The sequence below is a fragment of the Archocentrus centrarchus genome, chromosome 12, assembly GCF_007364275.1.
Source record: "Archocentrus centrarchus isolate MPI-CPG fArcCen1 chromosome 12, fArcCen1, whole genome shotgun sequence".
In the NCBI taxonomy this organism is placed as follows: domain Eukaryota; kingdom Metazoa; phylum Chordata; class Actinopteri; order Cichliformes; family Cichlidae; genus Archocentrus; species Archocentrus centrarchus.
This window is the reverse complement of record NC_044357.1, coordinates 8,503,263-8,523,481: the sequence shown is the minus strand read 5'-3', so window position 1 is coordinate 8,523,481 and position 20,219 is coordinate 8,503,263. Positions and strand designations below refer to the sequence as shown.

Below are 20,219 nucleotides of genomic sequence, written 5' to 3'. Positions count from 1 at the left end.
CATTCTAATGTAAAGTGAGGATTTGCATGACATTATTTGTATCTTTTTACTCTGGGAAAGTAATTGAAATTTAATACAAAACAGGAAAGGTATGATAAAGCTACATTAGAAACATCTTTTAAGTGGGTAGAGAATCTTCTAATGCGGAATTTTTGTAAATTATTACCAATCATTTCTGCTTTGAGTCTTTGTGCTGTGCTAATATACTGTACCTGTCAAGCAATATAAAGCTACGCTAACCAGGCAAGAGACAAGCAGCGATGTCAAGTGTTTCTTCTTATTCTCACTATGAAAGCAAATAAATAATTTATTTCAACAAGTGTTGAGCTTTCCCGTAGCCATCATTGAAGGATTCATGAAGCATGTTGCAAGCACCTTAATTGTAGTCCTATTGGTTCCTTCTTAGCAATGCAAGCATATTTTAGTGACGTATCCACAAAGCAAAACAATGACATCATGTCATGGCAGTGGAGCTTTTGTACACCTGAGTCACTGCAAGCTTTTTTCTACTGTAACAGCACATTATGTTCTGACTCACAGATAATAAAGAGGTGCTGATGCTGATGACCTGTGCAGGCCCACCTTCTCCCACCCACCACCCACTACACACACACACACACACACACACACACACACACACACACACACACACACACACACACACACACACACACACACACACACACACACACACACACACACAAAACTGATCAAGAATAAATAAGAGAATTAATTAAGAGAATAATTGTTACCAGGTATCAAAAAGTCATAGCAATCCCCATCTATACTTGAGGACAGTGCAGCACATGAAAAAAGATTAGCTTGATGAAGGAGCACTTTTTTTCCTCACCTGCAGCACATACAGGGAAAAGTCCTCCTTTGAAGTGACTCCTGATTTAATCCTATTTCAGTTTTGTTTAAAGCTCAAAGCTGGGCCTAATCCTTTACTATTTATATACTGTAGCTGTAAACATTTTTAATCATAAACACTGTGACCAACATAAAGAAATATAAGAAAACTGAATCTGTGAAATAATATTAATAAAAAATACATCAAAAGCCGTAAATGTGTTTGTCAGATGTGCGTCCACATCTCTTGGCTGTGTTTCAAGTTGCAAAGCTGATTAATCCTTGTGCTGTCAGTTTGTGACTAATTAATTAGATGCTGTGTCACCATATGTGTGCGAATCCTTGGTAACAAGGTTGCAGCTTAGGCTTCAGCCTAATCTGAAATATTGTTGACATAAAAAACGAATAGAGTGACAATTAAATGAACACAAAGGAGTCAAAATCTTTGTGACAGCCTGCCATTGAGGCAAATAAGGTTGATTATCTCATAAGAGAAAGTGTAATAGTCCAGGTTATATTAGATGGTAACTAAATATATCTTGTGTACACTGATCAAGCATAACATTATGACCAGCTGCCAAAACATGGCATGGACTCCACTAGACCCCTGAACGTGTGCTGTGGTATCTGGCACCAAGATGTTAGCAACAGATCCTTTAAGTCCTGTAAGTTGCGATGTGGGGCCTCCAGGGATCGGACTTGTTTGTCCCACATATGCTCGATTGGATTGAGATCTGGGGAATCTGGAGGCCAAATCAACACCTCAAACTTGTTGTTGTGCTCCTCAAACATCTTTGCTTTGGGGCATTATCCTGCTGAAAGAGGCCACAGCAATCAGGGAATACTGTTTCCATGAAGGGTGTACATGGTCTACAACAATGCTTAGATAGGTGGTAAGTGTCAGAGTAACATCCACATGGATGGCAGGACCCAAAGTTTCCCAGTAGAACATTGCCCAAAGCATCACTCTGCCTCCACCAGCTCGCCTTCTTCGCATAATGCATCATGGTGCCAGGTGTTCCCCAGGTAACACCCCTTGGGTAACACCCACACACACCCGGTAAAAAAAAAAAAACATCATTCATCAGACCAGGTAACAGTAACTCGTCTGTTGGATCGGACTACACGGGACAGCATGTGCTCCCCACATGCATCAGTGAGCCTCGGCTGCCCATGACCCTGTCGCTGGTTTACCACTGTAACTTCCTTGAACTACTTTTAATATATACTGACTACTGCAGACTGGGAGCACCCCACAATAGCTGCAGTTTTGGAGATGCTCTGACCCAGTCGTCTAGCCATCACAATCTGGCGCTTATCAAACTTGCTCAAATCCTAAAGCTTACCCATTTATCCTGCTTTTAAAAATGATCAACTTTAAGGACAAAATGTTCATTTGCTCCCTGATGTATCCCACCAAATAACAGGTGCCATGATGAGGAGATAACACAATGTAACACAATATTTGGCTTTGACAAGCAAGTGTTATATTTTATCATAAAGAAAATGTCCATTATTCCTGCCAAACTTTGCTTTTGTGAATTTTAGAAAAACAGAGTTTTTCAAGTTCCACAAAAGTGAAAGTTTGTTACCTGGTGATTGGTTATAATCACATTATGAATGACAAACAGTGATAAGTCTGGTTTGGATCATGGACTCTGCAGGTTATAGGGTTGTCAAAAAATCAATACTCAGATTTTTAAAATGTCTTCATGAGTTCTCATTTCCAGTGTGTGTGTGTTTCTCCTGTTTTGGTATTATGCATATCCACCATCTAATCCTAATGCTAATGATGTCTAAAAGGGTGGTTTTGCAGATGTGTTGGCCAGTATTAACAAAAGAAGACAGTCCCTCTTAACCAGCCCCCATCTCCCATCACTGCCTCATTGCTGTGTGTCCTTCAATGGCTGCTTCCTTCATTTTTGTCCCTTTATAGTTAAACTGTACTGGAGAAAAGAATTGTGGGTTTGTGGTTTTCCCTTCACACCTGTCACTGTAAAGATAGATTGACTTAGTATGGATGGTAATGGTACTGGCTTGCGATTAAATGGCAAATAAAGAATAGATCTGTGTGTGCATCCATGTGGAGGTTGCAGTATATGTTTAAATTCACGCACACATGTCTGCACCTAGATGAATAAGTATGTGTTTCCATTGTTATGTGTGTGTGTGTGTTAACAGAGGTGGGTTAGTATTGATGAGTCTTGAGACCTTCCATCCATCAATGTGAAGACCTATAACCCCAAAACCCAGCAAATTAGCCATTAATGGTTAAGGCCAGGGTGGCACAGCCCTTAGGGGAAACTGCATGTGTGTGTGTGTCTGTGTGTGAGTGTTGGAGACTGGAGCTGAGGAAATTTGACTCTTATTGTGACTGATTTACTATACTATAATTAGCCTATTTGCCATAATGAGGTCATTTTTAGAAACAACACAGTTCGCTGACAATCACGAGTCTCACAGTCCTCTGCCCCACCAGTTGCAGCCTCTTCTCTGCACTGCCAAAATTAAAGATTAGAATTGTATTTCCAGGAGAGTGAATAAACTGCCCAGAGCATCTTTTGGCTGTCCCAGCTGGCCTTGGCTGTCACAAACACTATCAGCCGTGGGTTTCAATTAAAGACAAGGTGACGATATTCTTTAACCAGTGTGGAATAGAGGTTAAAGTCACAGAAGACCACATTTAAGCTGTGGGTTAAAGACTATTGGGATTTTAATAGCAACGAATAAACAAATAAATGGGGAGTGATGAGTAGATAACATACAGGTAGATAACAGGAAGGTGGAGGGGTTGAACCAGCAGGGCAGCGATGCAGGGCAGCAGCAGCAGTGCTGACATGTCGGAGGATAAAAAAAGGGAAATTTTGCAGCTTAAATAGATTACCAGATTAGGGAGTGTGTTCGGTATAATTTGAGGAGATTAAATACCACAAATGAAACCACTTGTTTTGTCGAGTTTTTATACAGACTTTTCTTTTCTTCCTTACGCCTTCTAAAACATCGCTTCTCTCTCTCCCTTTGTCTCTCGGTTTTACCGATGGAACAAGGTGATGCCTCCGCTGTTGTTTGATATCAACACAGACATTTCCGCGCAAGCAGCTACACACTGACATACCGGCTGACTGGAGCTGTGAGGGGAAGTGCACAGAGGCGGGAATGATATGATGGCAGGATAGGGCAGGAGGACGGGCGGAGTGAGAGAAGAACTAGAAAGAGTGACTGTGAAGATCAACTGCACAGAATTTTATAGAATAAAAGAATGGGAGGAGAAAGACAAAGGGTGCTATAATGGAATAAGTGGAGAGGATACTAAAGTTCGTATTAAGACAGATCAGGCATGATGCAGGTTAGAAAGCAAAAAATGAGACCGCTGACCTCTGCAAACTTACTTTCTTATCTCCATCCTTCCCAGCTGTCCCCGCTTAACAGTTATGTGTCAGAGAAGGAGGTGAGAAAAACAAACAAACAGACGAGTTCAGAAAAAGATCAGCGTTCAAAGACAGAGCAAAACACGTCGAGAGAAAAGCGAGAGGTGCAGAAAAAAAGGGCTGCAGTGTTCGCTTAAAGCGTGGTGGATGGAGAAAGTGAAACCTGATGAGAAGGAAAATTGGCTAAAGCAGCGAAGTAAAGGCAAGCCATGTGATGAGTCAGACAAATGTGTACATTTGAGCTGCCTATAAATTGCACTGCAGTGAGGGACAAGTGAATTATGAGCAGCAGAGAAAGGCAGGAGGAACTGCAGTGATTGACCAGCAAATCCTCAATTTTCCTGAGATTACTCTGAGCTTTGGCCAAGCAGCAAAGATGGATAGGGTTGGTTTAGCAGTGCCATTTGGGGTTAACAAACATCTTGAGCTGTATTATGTGCAGGTTATATTTTGAGAATGACTTTCAAGTCTTTTGTGCACAGATGTGAGGACTGGGTATGGTCATTGATGGCATTATGGCAGTTTTTGTCTTGGTTTTATCGGGCTGGGAGTGACCGATTAACTTCTGTGCTCCACATGGTATGTTCATTTCATTCCTGAAGTTTGGGCATTTTTCCATGGAAGTCCTTGAGGAGCCAGCCTCAAGTGACCATTAGATGAACTGCAGTTTCAGGTCCTTCTGAGTGTGCTTCATTTTTCAGCGTCGGAGGTTGGTGCTTGCATCAGAAGTACTACCAGACCAGACCAGTTCGTGTGTAGTGTGATGGTCTAGTAAAAAGAACTCAGCTGGAAATATGACTAATAAATGTTGTACTTGTCCTCTCAGCCATGCTGGCAGAAACATAGGTCACTGCATACTGCAATGTGTGTAAATTTAAAGCATGAGTCATTGTAACAGAAGAGCAACACATAGTGTGACTGAGTGGGCTGCTGAAATGGCTTCATGACTCTATTTTCATCTATTGTTGTGTTTTCACTGTCAGCAGTATGTTGACAGTAAAATGTTTTAAAGCTTTGGATCTCTGTCCACTGTTTTGTCTTCGACTGGACCTGAATTAGAATTTATCTTCAGTCAGCGTTGATGAACTCGACCAACCAATTGCCCATAGGAAAAACTGATGACTCAGGTGTTGAGGGACTAATAATATAGGAACGGATCACATGTGTGCACGCACACACACAACAGTACATACAATGGGATACCATTATGACTGCTCTCAACCAGCCATGTTTTCCTCTTCGGTACACCTCACTGCACATGACAGAGCAAAGCACACATGGGGCGTGTTAACCTTCTCTCTGTCACACACACTAACACACACCCAGACATTTTTCCTCAGGGAAACACCAGCTGGGGCATGCAGGGTATGGAACTACCATGGCAACAGCATCTATAGGCGTGGCACTGCTGAGTCGACTGTAAGAGAGTAGGGTGTGAGTATATGTGCTAATCTTGTTTGGTTGGAGTCGTATTGGCTTTTTTTGTGTGTGTTTATTCAGTGTAATGATCCTGTTCTCTACCTGTCACCTCTTTGGTGCATCAGTATGTGTCATTTGGCCTGTTTGTGCCACTGGCTGTGAAATAAAATTGATGTGATGCTGTTATAAGGTGTTGTACTTGGACAATTGCAAATAAATAAATGCAAATAATGATGTCATTTCAGCCCATTGCTAGGTGTTTGCTAGTCAGCATGATGACATCATATTTTATCATGCATAATTGAAGTTTTGTGGATATAAATTAGATGTTATTGCTGTGAAATGAAAATATTAGGATGCTTTTATAAGATGCTGTTGGTGCTTAAATGCTAAAAACAAAAATAACAGGTCATTTTAGCTTGTTGCAGACGTGGTTACTAGGACATGTCATGATGTCATAATATGTAATATAGATAAGAACCTTCCGGGGTCTAAGATGTACCTGTGTGCCTTGTTTTAGTGCTCTACTCCTGGTTACATAAGAGGAGTTGTTGGACAAAGAAACAAACACACAGACAGACAAAGGTTTTGTGTATTATAGTGAGATAACAGCTCAGTTTTATTTTAGCAATGGATTCATGCAGCCCAATATTTATTTATGTCTACATCCACTGCACATACAATGTGGATGTTAAGGAATATGTGTCGTCAATCTGTGACTGATTTTATGCCACTCATGCAGTAAACATTTAGTCATTAGGGGTTTAAAAGCATTCTTTTTTTTTTTTTTTAAGTATTTCTTAAGGCTTCTGAGAGCTTCTCTGCAGCATTAAATAATAAATATTTAGCATTTAATATCTTGGCACAAGCCACCCAATCAGCAATCATTGAATTCAAATTTAAATGTTACCATAGACGATTGCTTCTGAGAGGTACACCAGAGATATCACCTTGTAAATGTTAAAGTGTCTTTGAACATTTTGTACAACCATCTGTGTGTGTGTGGTAGGAAGAGCAACTGAGTGGTCAATAAGGCTAGAAAAGTGCTACATGAATACAGTTCATTTACCTACACTCATAGTAAGAAGCTGATTGAGAACATACATTATAAAGGCCTGTGAGCTAAAGAGCTTAGATAATAAGACTCAACCCCTCCATTGCCTACACACTTAGCTGTCACTGGGTGACTATGCAGCTGGACTTTGCACGCATGTAAATTGTGTTAATTTTGTGGGTGTATCCAATTATAACCATTCAGTGTGTGTGGATACAGTGCTGTGTCATTAGCAGAAGCAGCTATTAAGGTAATCTAAATTGAATTGCATTGAACTAAGTAGTCTTATTTCATCCTGAGAAACATCTAATTAAATCTGTGTTTTCAGTCTGTATTGTACTCTGGGTGACTGTTTCTTTAATGACTAAACATGTCAGCAGTATCTTTAGCAAAATGGAGCGCTGTCATCTCCATCTCGACCTGCGTGTGCACTTGTCTGTGGGTATTTATGCATAATCTGCTTGTCTCCTTGTTGCTGTTTGATCTTGTTTGTGTGCCTGTTGTTTCTCTGTTTCTGGTTGTTTTGTATTTTCATTGGTGGGGAAAATGGGGGTGTGAGTGTCTGTAGAAGTTCTTTTGGGAAATGAGTGTTTACATCCCTCTGTGCGTGAGAGAGCGTAGCCTATAGGCCTGTTCAGCAGAGAAACCATGGATTGGGAGGTGAGGGAGACAAGTGCACTTGTACTTAACAGTCAAACATCATTAAAATCTTCTCTGCTGCTTTGTGTGCACGTATCAGCACTTCATGTGTGCGTGTGTGTATAAGGGATCCTCTGTTAAAGTTTGTGAGGTTAAAAAAGCTTTTTTTAAAATGTATTTTTCTTTCTTTGTGTGTGTGTGTGTGTGTGTGTGTGTGTGTGTGTGTGTGTGTGTGTGTGTGTGTGTGTGTGTGTGTGTGTGTGTGTGTGTGTGTGTGTGTGTGTGTGTGTGTGTGTATTTCTGAGTGCTGCAGACAGCACTGCAATGTGCAAAAAACTCACCAGATTAAAAAAAAACTATAATAATAACAAATTCAATTCACCAGAGTGTTCAGTATTGTGGATGCAAGCATAATTATAATAAACAAACCACCTTCTTACATGCTGCCACACAGAGGACGTTCATCCCTTCAGGCAGCTGATTGTCAGATATATCTTTTGCAGTGGTAGCTGGGACACGCACATACACACTCATGTTTCACTATCAGCGATGGGCTTCTCATCAAAGTGCCGACAGACACTGTTGACCAGGTTGAGCAGAGACAGAGAGGGAAATAGAAAGGAAGTGCATCACAGAAGAAGGGGCATTAAAATATGAATGACAGAGTCAAATAAGGACACAGGAAAAGGCTGGGTTGGTCTACAGAGAAGACAAATACTGTAATATATTAAAGGGAAATATTAAAGTCTTTCTTTTTCAGATGTGTCTTCATTCTTTCAGATTTTGGCAGGGCTTTGCTCACCAGTTTGTTTTTATGTAAGGATACAGCAGGAGGTCAGGTGATGACGCATCACCAATGTTCAGATTTGATTTCAAATTTAACCTTAACCGGGGAATGGAGCATTTAAGGTAAAATGATTCTGCAGAGCCACTTCTCAGTTCAGCGTGGTTTGACCTAATGTGCTTAGATGTACCGGCTCACATGGTGCTCCCCTGCAAAAGGTGATTATAACGGATCTTTCATGTGCACTGTTTTTTTGTTACTTCCCCTGGGAGTAGATTTACTAAAATGTCTACAAACAAGAGTCCTCTACTTCCCAACTGCAGTAATTAGGAATGTCACAATACCAGAAATGTAGTAGTCAGTACCAATAACAGTAGAATTACACAATTTGATACCAAAACAAAACATTTGAAATGTTAAGATTATATTTTGTGTGAATTTTTTATACCAGATCTGGCCGCTGCTCTTTTAGGTGCTTTTCCTGTCACTCCCATCGAAGTACTTCCATAACTATCTCTGCTTTCCTTATGAGTGAGCCGGAGCACAGGTATTTTCCTGTGCTTGTAGTGGTGGTGGAGGGGGGGGGTACACTTGTACCCGTATGCTGCCCCCTTCAGTTCCACAAGAATTGTAGTGTGTTTCAGGTGACATCCCTAGAAATAATATTGAAAACAGTTCGTAGTGGATCTCCAGAGCAGAAGAAGGACTGCTGACGGCAGCTGCAGTCCAATACGGTGGAGGCGTCCAACCGCGGGACAGGGAAGTCATTAATATCGAGGACTGCTACAGCAGCAACCTGGCCAATGAGCCAGCCAGTTGGGAAATTTAGCAGTGGCTGAACTTTCAGAGTTTCTCTGTGATGGATTAAAAAAAAAATACAAATAAAAAAAGTAGTTGCAACTTCAGCATATAGTTTTTGGCATTATTTGTCACTTTTTTTTAATGTTTCTGACCATCTTCTTTTTACTGTTTTGTCACTACCACTTCATGACTAAAAAGACTCTTGAGTTATAGACTGGGTAAAAAATGGGAAGCAATAACCTGAGAAGTCCTGAGAAAGTAAAAAAAACAAAAAGAGAGAGAGAGAGAGAGAGAGAGAGCATCTGCAGCATAAGGCAAGCGTAGTTTTGTGAAAGTGGAGCCGTGCAGTGCGGAGTGGCACTGTGCTTCCTGCAGTCTCAGTGGGAGTGTAGTTGTATGTCATATCCTGTCCACCAGCTGTCACTCAATACAGGGGGTCTCTGCACCAACACCATACTGACTGACAGCTCAGATCTGTGCTCTGTATGTGTGTGTGTGTGTGTGAGTATATAGATTTCTGTAGTACAGTATATCAGCATCCAGCTCCCCCAAGAGGAGAGTGCCCTGTGTGTGTGTTCAAGTGTGTACGTATGAGACACTCATTCCTAATGACAATAAAAGGTCACTGTTATCACTCTCATGCTCTCGCTCCATTTCTCCGTCTGTGTCTACTAGTCATCACTCTCTACGTCTGAAGAGACTAGCTGTTTCTCTGATATTATCTCATGTGATACAATCACATGAGATATCAACACTGTTATTTTTATTTTTTTTAATCTTGGTGGGTTTTTTCCCTTCTTTTTTGGGGCGTTGCAAACAGTCAGGTTTGATTCTCAGGCCAAGCTGTGTTTGGACACAACAGGTTTTGGACAGTTCTAGTTCTAATATCGCTCCATCATTCCCTTGTTAGGTTTGAATTTGTTGTTGTTCCTGCGTTTTATTTTGTTTTTAGTTGGTTTTTTTTTTAAACATGAGCTCATATGAAACAACCCTGAAGAGCCCTGATTAATGAGAGATGCATTATTATTACATTTCTCACCTTATAAAAAGTAGGATTAATCCAGAAAAGGAGAGAAGCATTGTAGCACTTTGAAGTTTTATGTTTTACTTTAAATTATCTTCTGTAGCATGTGGAGGCACCCAGAAACAACACCTAATAAATACCTTATGTGCTGATTATTGAGCTGCAATGGGACTGATATGACTGTCTGCAGACTGCTGTGATATGGAGCTTTATCCTCTCTGATCTGTTATTTGTTCACTTTGACATTCTGGTGAGTGGATGTCAGGTGGGAAGTTCTCTGTGATTTCCATTTCCATGCAAGTCCGCCAGGTGCTTCCTGCTATCCCCATTACCCCTGTAAACCTCGTATTCTGTGCCTAAAATCCAACTGGACCTCAACATCTGAACCTATTTTTTGAATGTATGATTTTTTTTCAGTTGAGTAAAAGTTTTGTGCCAAAGTCATATTCATGGTAATCATAAAGACACCCCACAATGTATATATCATATTTTGGAGAGGGTTTTCTTAATTGCAAATCTATTTACTTCTGCTTTGTCATAATCATTTCTCCTGAAGTAAAACATCATCTGTGGCTAGCTGTAGCTGTTTTTCGACTCATTTGTGAGAATGGCATGTGTGCTTTCTTGTAAATGAAAGATGAATTATAAAAGCTGTTAGTCTAACAAAATCCCAGGCATGCTGACAAAAAATTTTTATGAGCTTCAGCCTTGTTAAGCTTTGCAGAGGCTCAGGCTCAGGTTGAACCAGGCTGGGGTTTTTTTTTTTTTTTATACTTGAGCAGATTTTTAATCATTCAGTAGACGATAGAGAGTTCTCCTCTAATTAACACACCATTCTCTCCAGCTGGATTGTCAGATACAGTGTAGATAATGTGGTCCAAACATTTGAGCAAACCACTACACATCACACAGACCGTACTCCTTTTTCACTTTCTAGCCGGAGAATGAGATTATCAAATCCACATTTGAGCCTTCTTTATTGCATCATTGCAAAAACAGTTGAATTAGCTTTGATTCAATGCTATTCACGCCTCGCTCAGAAAAAATAAAGAAGGCTTGTGTTACCTGCCCTTCCCTCTAATGCTCATATCATTTTACATGTGACTTAAAGACTACTACACCCATGAGAACCAGTGTGAATATAGCAGTGGAGATCAGGCTGGAGGGCACAGAGGGATTACAGCAGTCTGGAGAGGGGTGATATTGGCCACGTATGCACACATAAACCCCTATAATGTGTATATGCCAGAGTGTGTGGGGGTGTGTAATGGGCGATAGAAGGATTGACGGGTCCTTATACAATAATCTAGGTCTCTATAGCCTCAAGTCAGAGGCATAGGGCTGAAGGGGAGCAAAGAGGAGAAGAAAGTGAAAGCAGATCAAGGAATAGAAAGGTTCTTCAGGAATTGGACCCCTGACCTCAGAGTTTGTGTGCAGATGAGGTGGGATTACAACCCCCCCCTCTTGCCCAACCCGCCAGTGTCACCGCAACTCTGTGTTACCATGACAGCGGGGTTAGAGGCCAGCCCACTTGCTGAAAAAGAAAGAAGGTGCATTCTGACATGAGCTCAGATCCAAGTGCTGCAGTCTGTTTAGAGTGCATTCATCCTTTTCTCGGTGCGTTTTCCTCCTGAAACGCGTTCCTCGTGTTTATCCGCCTTGCATACACGCCGCTAAATTCCAGGGACTTTATTTTTGTTTCCCTGCAGGTTTTTAGAGTTGTCAGCAAACATTTTCCGTTTGGTTTCTCACCGATGCCTTCACTTCTGGTGCTGTTTGTGAATGTATCACTTCAAATTGCTTGAGGTACTTTGGCATCGTGCTCCCTCAGCAAAAATTAGCAAAGAAACGATTTTAAACCGCAAACAGCAACATGCTGGTTTGTGACAGAGTAACGCTCTAACCTGCTGTGTTTTGCCCAAACTCACACTTCCATATGCAAAAGCGATGTTTCAGTTTCTTTCATTTTCTCAGTGAACCAGTATTGATATGCAGTGCTGTGAAAAAAGTATCTGCCCCCATCCTGATTTCTTAGGGTTTTTTGCATATTTGTCTGAAATGATGATTGGAAACGTTTAAGTGTGCCAAATATGCAAAAAAAAAAAAAACTAAGAAATCAGGAAGAGGGCAGATACTTTATCACTGCATTATATTTTGTAGATGAACTGAAAAGAATCCAGAAAAGCGTGAACACTGGACAAAATAATAAACACGGGAAATATCCAGTTCAGTGTTTACAGACAGAATCAAACCAAACAAGCCCAGTAACACGCACACACAACAAAAATAGTGTGCATGCATAATGTATGTATAAATATGTGCATATATTTAGAATTTCTCCCCATTATCATCCCTTTCATTTTCCTTTTGGATGGTTCCTCTTTTTCTTTCACTGATGCTGAGTGATAGTGGTGTCAATTTTTACTCAGGCAGAGTGCGGTGATGTCATGAGATGAAACCGTCTAATTGGCCTGCTGTGAGGAGCGGTGGCTCAAGCGCATGCTGGTGTAAATTAGGTGATGGATCGCACTGTGTTGTTATCTATACCTCATTTTCACACATAAAACCCTAACCCCATCACCCGTTTCCTGACTCTTCCTTAGTCACGTTCAAGCTGTACACCATTTCCATGAAGCCGTGCTTTTATCTTTTTTTTTAAATCTCATCAGCTCAGCCTTCTCCACGAACAGAACCCCATCCATTAAAAGCACCACCCATGTAGAACTCACATTTACTCTATGCACACATGCCTACAGATACATGGATGGATGCATACACAAATGCACACACACACACACCTCCTTCTCCTAACCCCCTGGGGAAGCGAAGTCCTGCATCAGCTGCTAAATTGCCCAAACTCTCTCATCCCCTAATGGGCTACCTGTCTTCCTGCAAGTCTGCCTCGCTGTCTACATTAATGAGTTTTTGTTGTCTGTCTGTCTGCCTCTGCGCCTTTCTGAATGTCTGATGTCTTGTCTTTATGCATGCTGCTTGTTTTGTCTGTCTGTTTCTGACTGTTCCTGCTGCGTGCTGGCTTCTGTTCTTCTCCTGTCTGTCTGCCTGTTGGCTCATAATGCAACTAGTCTGCTTTTTTTTGCTGCCCTATATGAGTGTTGTTGTTGCTGAGTTCATGCTCAGTATATACAAATCGTTCAAATCAAATCCATTCATGTACTCTTATGATGCTATTAAATCAAGTGAGAGAGCGCTGCTTAAATTTGTGTTTGTGTTATTTGTTTTTTCTGTGGAGCTACTTTTGACTGATGTACTGTACGTAGATAAAAGTTGGTGTAAAAAAAAAAGGCAACTTATAGTTGCAGTAGTAATAGAGAAATAAAATGGGTTGTTACTGAGTGTAGTAACTTTATAAAACACTTTAAAAAGTGTTATATAAATAAAAATAATATTAAAAACAGAATATAGAACAGACAGATTCTTTGTCACAGTTTTAAGGAAAGTCCACACAAAATTGGAGCTACAACATGCAACAAAGCTGGATGAATAACACCAACTGGGCCAGTATTAACTGTGTATTTTATAGAAACATTAATAGTACAGGGCAGTGGAGCCTTGCAGCATGAAGGTCCTGGGTTTGATTCTGCCTGCTGGCTGGGGCCCCTCTATTTGCAAATTTTGCGTTCTCCCTGGGCTTACATGGGCTTTCTCCAGGTTCTGTGGATTCCTCTTAGACAAGCCATCAACAAAATGGATGGATTAATATTGACTCCAGTTCCAAAAAAGTTGGGATGTTGTATAAAATGTAAACAAAAACATAATGTGATGATTTGCAAATCTAATAAACCCATATTTCCAGCAACTGCTCAGTTTTCAGCTGTTTACAGTAAAATAGGAAGAGATGCAACACGGTGGTAAACATGGCCCTGTCCCAACTTTTTTTTTGAGATGCATTGCTGCCATCAAATTCAAAATGAGCTATAATATTTTTCAGGAAATAGTAAAATGTAAAAAGTGGAAGCAGTTTGCTGTTAATGTTTCCCATTGAGCCTGATCCCATTTCATCTTCCCCTCTTGTCATCAGGTGACACATTTTTCCTTAAACAGCATTTATAGTCTTTATTTACACATTTTATGAGCTCACACATTACATCACACATACAGTTTCTGTAACTGTTTAGATGACTCTTCACATGGAAACAAGTACTAACAACATAATAGGTGTACAAACAGGATTCAAAGAGGATTTCCAATGATAGATCAGTGTGTGTTACTGGTATATTAGGATACAGTAAAGTGGATTTTGTGTGTGTGTGTGTGTGTGTCCCTCATCTAATCACTATTTTTTGTCCTTCCATTGTTCAGTCTCTCTGATAGTGTGTCACCTCTGATGGGAGCCTTTTCCATGAACTGCATCATAAATAGAGCCTTGTTGATGTGTCAGTTTGCCTCATAACCCCATATATATGTGTGTGTGTGTGTGTGTATTATAAACACACACATACACACACACACACACACACACAGAGCATCCATTGTTGAGCATCAGTTCAGTCGCAGGTCTCTCTTGGGTTTCCACGGAGACAAGGAAAAGCAATAACTGCACACTTGACCCCTCTGCTCTTTTATTGGCCTCTTCTCCCCTTTACACAAACACACACATAGAACAACACATACACACCTCGAATCTAATCTGGGAGATTGAGCCATGGTGATATTCCTCCATCTTCCCTGGAGGATTGGAGAAGGAAGGGAAAAAAAATGGAAAGACTGGAGGAAGTTAATAATTTCATCTCGCAGTGACCTCGAGATGCTAAGATCAGATCTTTGGCTCTTTGTATCACGCACACATACACACAGTCAACCTTTGAATCCTTCACACACAGATCATCACAGTTCCCCGTCCTCACTCGCACTCTCTGCCTGTCTCTCTGTGACACACAGCAGTGAGACAACAGTCTTGCTGAAACGTTATGACTGTGGGGAATGAACAGAGGAACTGTGGGCAAAAGGGGAAAAGAGTAATTGAGAGAAAGTAGGAGAAAAACAGCGAACCCGAACGAAAGAGGGGCTGACTGAGGGAAAATATTAGGCGGAATGACAGCCCAGCCTTAGTGACAAGGATGTTTACTGTTTATTTTGGTCTCCAGTCTCATTTCTCTTCATATTGGCAGAGGCAAGATGATTTCCTTTTTACTGTGTTTATTCCTGTGTGGATTTCTCTTGTTTTGTGCAAATATGTGTAAGAGTTTGTGTGTGCAGCACACACACATTTGTGTATGTGCATCCTCTGTTTTAATCATCTTTGGTCGTTTGTCTGACCTCAATCTTTCCACAGTCATCATTTCTCATGGTGTCTTCCCATTACCCACGTATCCCAGTGTGGGATTTCCCATTTTTCTTCCTCACCTAAGCGAAAGCAGAGTACTTCGGCACGTACTATTGTCAAGTTTTAGTTTCAGATGTGGATTAATTCTTAATTTTATGTGGCTGAATACAAACAAAATTAAACAGTTTTCATTTATTGTGGAAAAAAATATGACGCTTTGAAATGTGACTCATGTTCCATTTGTTTGCATATTTATTGCATTGTGTGTTTTCCTTTCCTTTTTTTTATTTTTGCAGTGATACAAAATTACAAATTACTTCCTGAGTGGCCGCACTTACAGACTAAAGCAACATCTCCATAATACATAAGAACAATAAGAGCTTGCTCATGATGATTTCTTCCTCTTAGTAATCAGGTCAGGGTCGATTGGATTGTTTCTGCTCTGTGTGTGTGTGTGTGTGTGTGTGCGTGCGCGTGTGTGTGCATGCATGTTTGTGTGGGAGGCAGCGCACACTGATGCTTCCCTGCAGTGTTGCCTTCTGTAACACCAAGTGTGTGTTTTTGTGCATGTCTCTGTATTTGTGGAAAAGATGCTTTGTTTTACAATACTCCCATATTACATTATCATACTATTTGCATTATATGACAATTAAATTATTCACAGATGAAAATTATTCAAGTATATATATATATATATATATATATATATATATATATATATATATATATATATATATATATATATATATATATATATATATATATCAAATCTCCTTTGTAAATAACAAATCTCTGTGGGATTTTGCCAAATAAGACATATATAGATTTTGCTTGTTATCTTTCTTTCCATATAAGTATGCTGTACGTGCTACAAGTTCAGCCCTAAATGATGTCTTGTTTTCTTCTCTTGTTTTTCTTATACAGTTCTCTAAGGAGAAGTATCTGCTGGAGTCTCCTCCTGAGAAGCTTCGCAAAGAACTAGAGGAGGAGCTGAAACTGAGCCCTGCTGACATCAGGAGCCATGGCTGGTACCATGGACACATACCCAGAGAGGTATAAGCTGTGAAGTACACTGTTGAATTGTTATACTTGCACAGCATGTTAACTATAACACAGGAAGAATAGCTATATGAAACAGATTGGTACATAGTTGCTGGTTTGCTTCTGTTTTCTGTTCTGTGTAATTGATTGCCAGTTTATCATTGAGGAATGCACAGGAAAAATGCACAAATAAAAAGCCTTTATTAAAGATGTGATCTCTGCTGTGGTCCACCCTATCTCTAGACTAAAGTCAACCTTGGGTCAGAGATTAGCAGCATCTTTGCAGCCCCAGTTTTAAACTGACTTCCTCAAATCACACCAGAACTGTTTTGACTACTCTGTTTAAGAATTTAGTTACCAAGAAACTCGCTAAGATCTGAGTGAAGAAACTTCTGAGTGTCATATCACAGTCTCTCGGATGTGTAGCATGAATAAATAAATTAGAAAAAAAAAAATCCGGAAAATGATCTGATGCTGCCATGGTTTGTATTCCATCCCCCACATTTCATTGTACCACTTCATTCAGAATTTCAGTGAATTATACAAACGCAGGAGTGTTTCTTGTGCGGGTTGAAGTGGTCGTCATCCAGCAGTGTTAGTTGAGCGATTACTTGGCCAAAGTTTCTGGCTTTGAAAGCTCAGTTTAAATGCTTTACACACAGAGTGACACTGATTAATGAATCCCATCATCTGTCACAGCTCAGTAGAAATTGCTTTAGCATTCAGAAGGAGGGAAACTCTGCCAAACAGACAGCTGCGTGTGTTGCTGATGTACGCAATTGAATTTCACAGCTGGTGACTAAGGCATAGATACAAAGAGACACACAGCCACAGACTCTGATGCACTCCGTGCACATGTGGAGGGTACTTCATAGACAGCCTCCGTCTCTTGATCAACCTCTGTCTCTTTTTCACACACACACACACACGCGCGCGCGCACACAGATTCAAATCAACCATATGTGAGTCTTCTCCTTTGAATTTACATAAAATATTCATTTATTCATGGATTTACCCCAGTGTAAACTTGGGGAAACCCCAGCCTCCTGCTTACAAAACAATACCTTGAGGATAGATCTCATGCACCCTTCAGGCAGTTACTGTGCATTAGCTTTCCTAGATTGCTTTCCTCCTTCCTGATCATTTTCTTCTTTTTGTTGTGTTCTTCATTTTAAAGGTAAGAATTAAGTATATGACACGAGTTTATTGATCAGTGTGGCTTTCCTTGTTAATAATTCAGTACCTTTTTTAATCTACACTGTTACGTTTGAAAATGGGACAAAAAGAAGAGGGTGCCCTTCTTTTGAGCCTTTGACCTGTGTTTATACTGCCTCCTGCTGGTATCTGACACGTCTTACTCTGGACTGTGTTGCGTTTCATATTCCATGCCTTGTTTTCTTTTATTGAATGAATTTAAAGATTTGCACATTCCACTTTCTCTCCATCCTTGAAGGCAGTTGTAAAGGGAAAACCGCTGAGTTTGAAATATATTTTTCCTTTACTGCGTGGTTGCTAGATCAATATTTGTGATCTCTTCTCACAGGAACCAGGGCTACATCTGCAGCATTTGGTAACAGCCCAGAGGTGTTTCACTAACTATGAATGCTATGCTGCTTTTCTGGATTGCTTGTTTAGTCAATAAATTCAAAAATAACTTTTGTTTTTACAAATAGTGCAGAACGCAGTGAAATTCATCTTTTAAAAAAAAAAAAAAAATCAATTATTTTATGTTTCATTGCCAGATTAAACTCATCCGCAGCAGTGTGGAGAGGTTTGGCAGCTAGACAGATAGCTGTTGTTTTTGTTCAGAAACACAAACTGTCCTAAGGCATTGTTACAAATAATCACAATTCTCTAAATTTAATTATTCAAAGACCAAAGTGTCAGAAGCAAAAGATTCACACACAAGCTGTAGCTCAGTGAATTAAGTTTCCTTTCAGCTTTTTATGCTTGGATTTTTTTTTTTTTAAATCATAGTTTTTAGCTTAAAACCATCCTCTGTCTATATTTGTCTCTCTCCAGGTATCAGAGACTCTGGTTTTACGTAATGGAGATTTCCTCGTGCGTGATTCTCTGACCAACGTGGGTGACTACGTTCTGACCTGTCGGTGGGATAATGAGGTGCTGCACTTCAAGATTAGTAAAGTCCTGGTGAAATCCAGTGAGACTAAGGTACATATTCATCTTTTAGTGGCTGCATAATCAGTGCTATTTGAAACAATCATACATCATGCCCTTTACCTTGCTGGGTTTTACTTTATCAATGGACTTTTTTGAATTTGCTCAGAGCTTGAAGATCAAACAAATCAGCTGCCGCTGGTGTTTTAAGTTGCACGAAGTCCCTTCATGATGGTAGCATGAGAAGCACAGGCGTAACTAATAACATTCACAATGGCTCTGTTACACTTAGATGCCTCAGTGAGCTTTCCCACTGACTCAGCGTGCACGGTGCCAGTGATGGCATCAGAATGGAATTCATGCATCCGTCTTTAATGTTGTTTCACCTTTATCTGACCTGTAAACGTGTCCTCTTTCTTTACCAGTTCAGAGCCCTCCTCTCATTTCAGCTCAGCATGCGTATGAGCACTTTGTACATGCAATATTTATCTGAATGTTTGTGTGTATGCCAAATCCATCCGTTTGAAAAAGGCTTATTTTCTCTCGCTGCCCCTAATGACTGAGATAATTACATGTGGAGGCTAATTTGGCACAGGTGTGCCTTGTTGACCAGCTGTGCCTCTGTTACTCTCTTTGTTTCCAAGCTTTAATTGCTACACCACTTATTGATGTCTTCGTCTTCTTTTTAAGCACTTACCAGCTTATTCTCCACTCTGTACTTTTAAGCACTCTACAAAGAATTTAGGTAGGATTTTGAGCTTCTCACTCAAAGAAATTTGTTATATCTTCATCTTTAGGTGCAGTACATGTTGGAGTCTGATGGTTTCGACTCAGTCCAGGAGCTTGTGCGGTTTTACGTGGGCCAACGCAAACCAGTCTCCCAGTCCAGCGCTGTCCACATCTACTGTCCAGTCAGCAGAACTCTCCCACTGCGCTATCTAGAGGCCACATTCGCCCTCTCCAACAGCAAGCAAGGTTCTGCCTACTCACCGTCCAGTCAGAGGGGAGCGTACATCAAGAGAAGGAGCGTCACTATGACTGATGGGCTGACAACTGAAAAGATCATACCTCACAGGTGAGCCGAGAGAGCGAGCAGCCAGGTCTGTGTTTGACTGGAGATGCCGTTCTGCCCAAAAACGCAATCGCCAAGCAGCCAATAATAAAATGCAGATTATTCTGTTCTGCAGGCCTGTAACATCATTGTTGCTTTATGTTATATACATGATTAGTGACTCAGACAGTCCCAGTCCAGTTGAGACACCAGTGGCAACACCAGAACCAGAGCCGGAACCTGTGCCCAGCTGCAGGTTGTGTTTGTGTATTTGTTTGTGGCACTAGTGTTGTTTCTGAGCACAGAGTTAGTGCACTTACCCTTCACATTCCTGAACCCCCCCCACACTTCACTGACACCATTAGCACCTCCCTAATAATCAGCATCAAGTCCTCAAAGTGAACAGTTGACTTATTCGGCTGGACAGTCAAGTTTCAACGACAACAAGGCTGTTTGAAACTTGAAATTGAATCTGCAAAGGAGGAGCAGACAAATATGTTGTGTACAGTGGAAATGCATGTTAGCCTTATTTGGAGTATTGAATGCACGTTAGGTGCAAAGGATAAATCATTGGCTTTGACACGCTGAACTTCAGAAAGCGATGGAGTAAAAATATTTGGGCATTATTGGTGAAAACAGTTCCCAGATATGAACGTCGATTATGAATCTTATATTAGTTGAGTTTTTTTTTTCCCAGTATTTTTTCACAAGAAATTAAACTGTACTA

At 40.5% G+C, this 20,219-nt stretch overlaps 1 protein-coding gene across 2 annotated transcripts in view; it reads left to right on the top strand.

Annotated features, from left to right (window-relative positions):
- LOC115789801 (SH2 domain-containing protein 3C-like) overlaps positions 1-20,219 on the top strand; it is a 40,349-nt gene that overhangs the window by 12,969 nt on the left and 7,161 nt on the right. The window contains exons 2-5 of one of the 2 annotated variants that reach the window (XM_030743323.1): positions 16,207-16,335; positions 18,346-18,495; positions 19,239-19,516; positions 19,671-19,748. In XM_030743323.1, coding sequence (XP_030599183.1) covers positions 16,207-16,335; positions 18,346-18,495; positions 19,239-19,516; positions 19,671-19,748 — 635 coding nt within the window. The remainder of the gene's footprint in view (positions 1-16,206; positions 16,336-18,345; positions 18,496-19,238; positions 19,517-19,670; positions 19,749-20,219) is intronic. The other variant, XM_030743324.1, reaches the window with a different exon arrangement.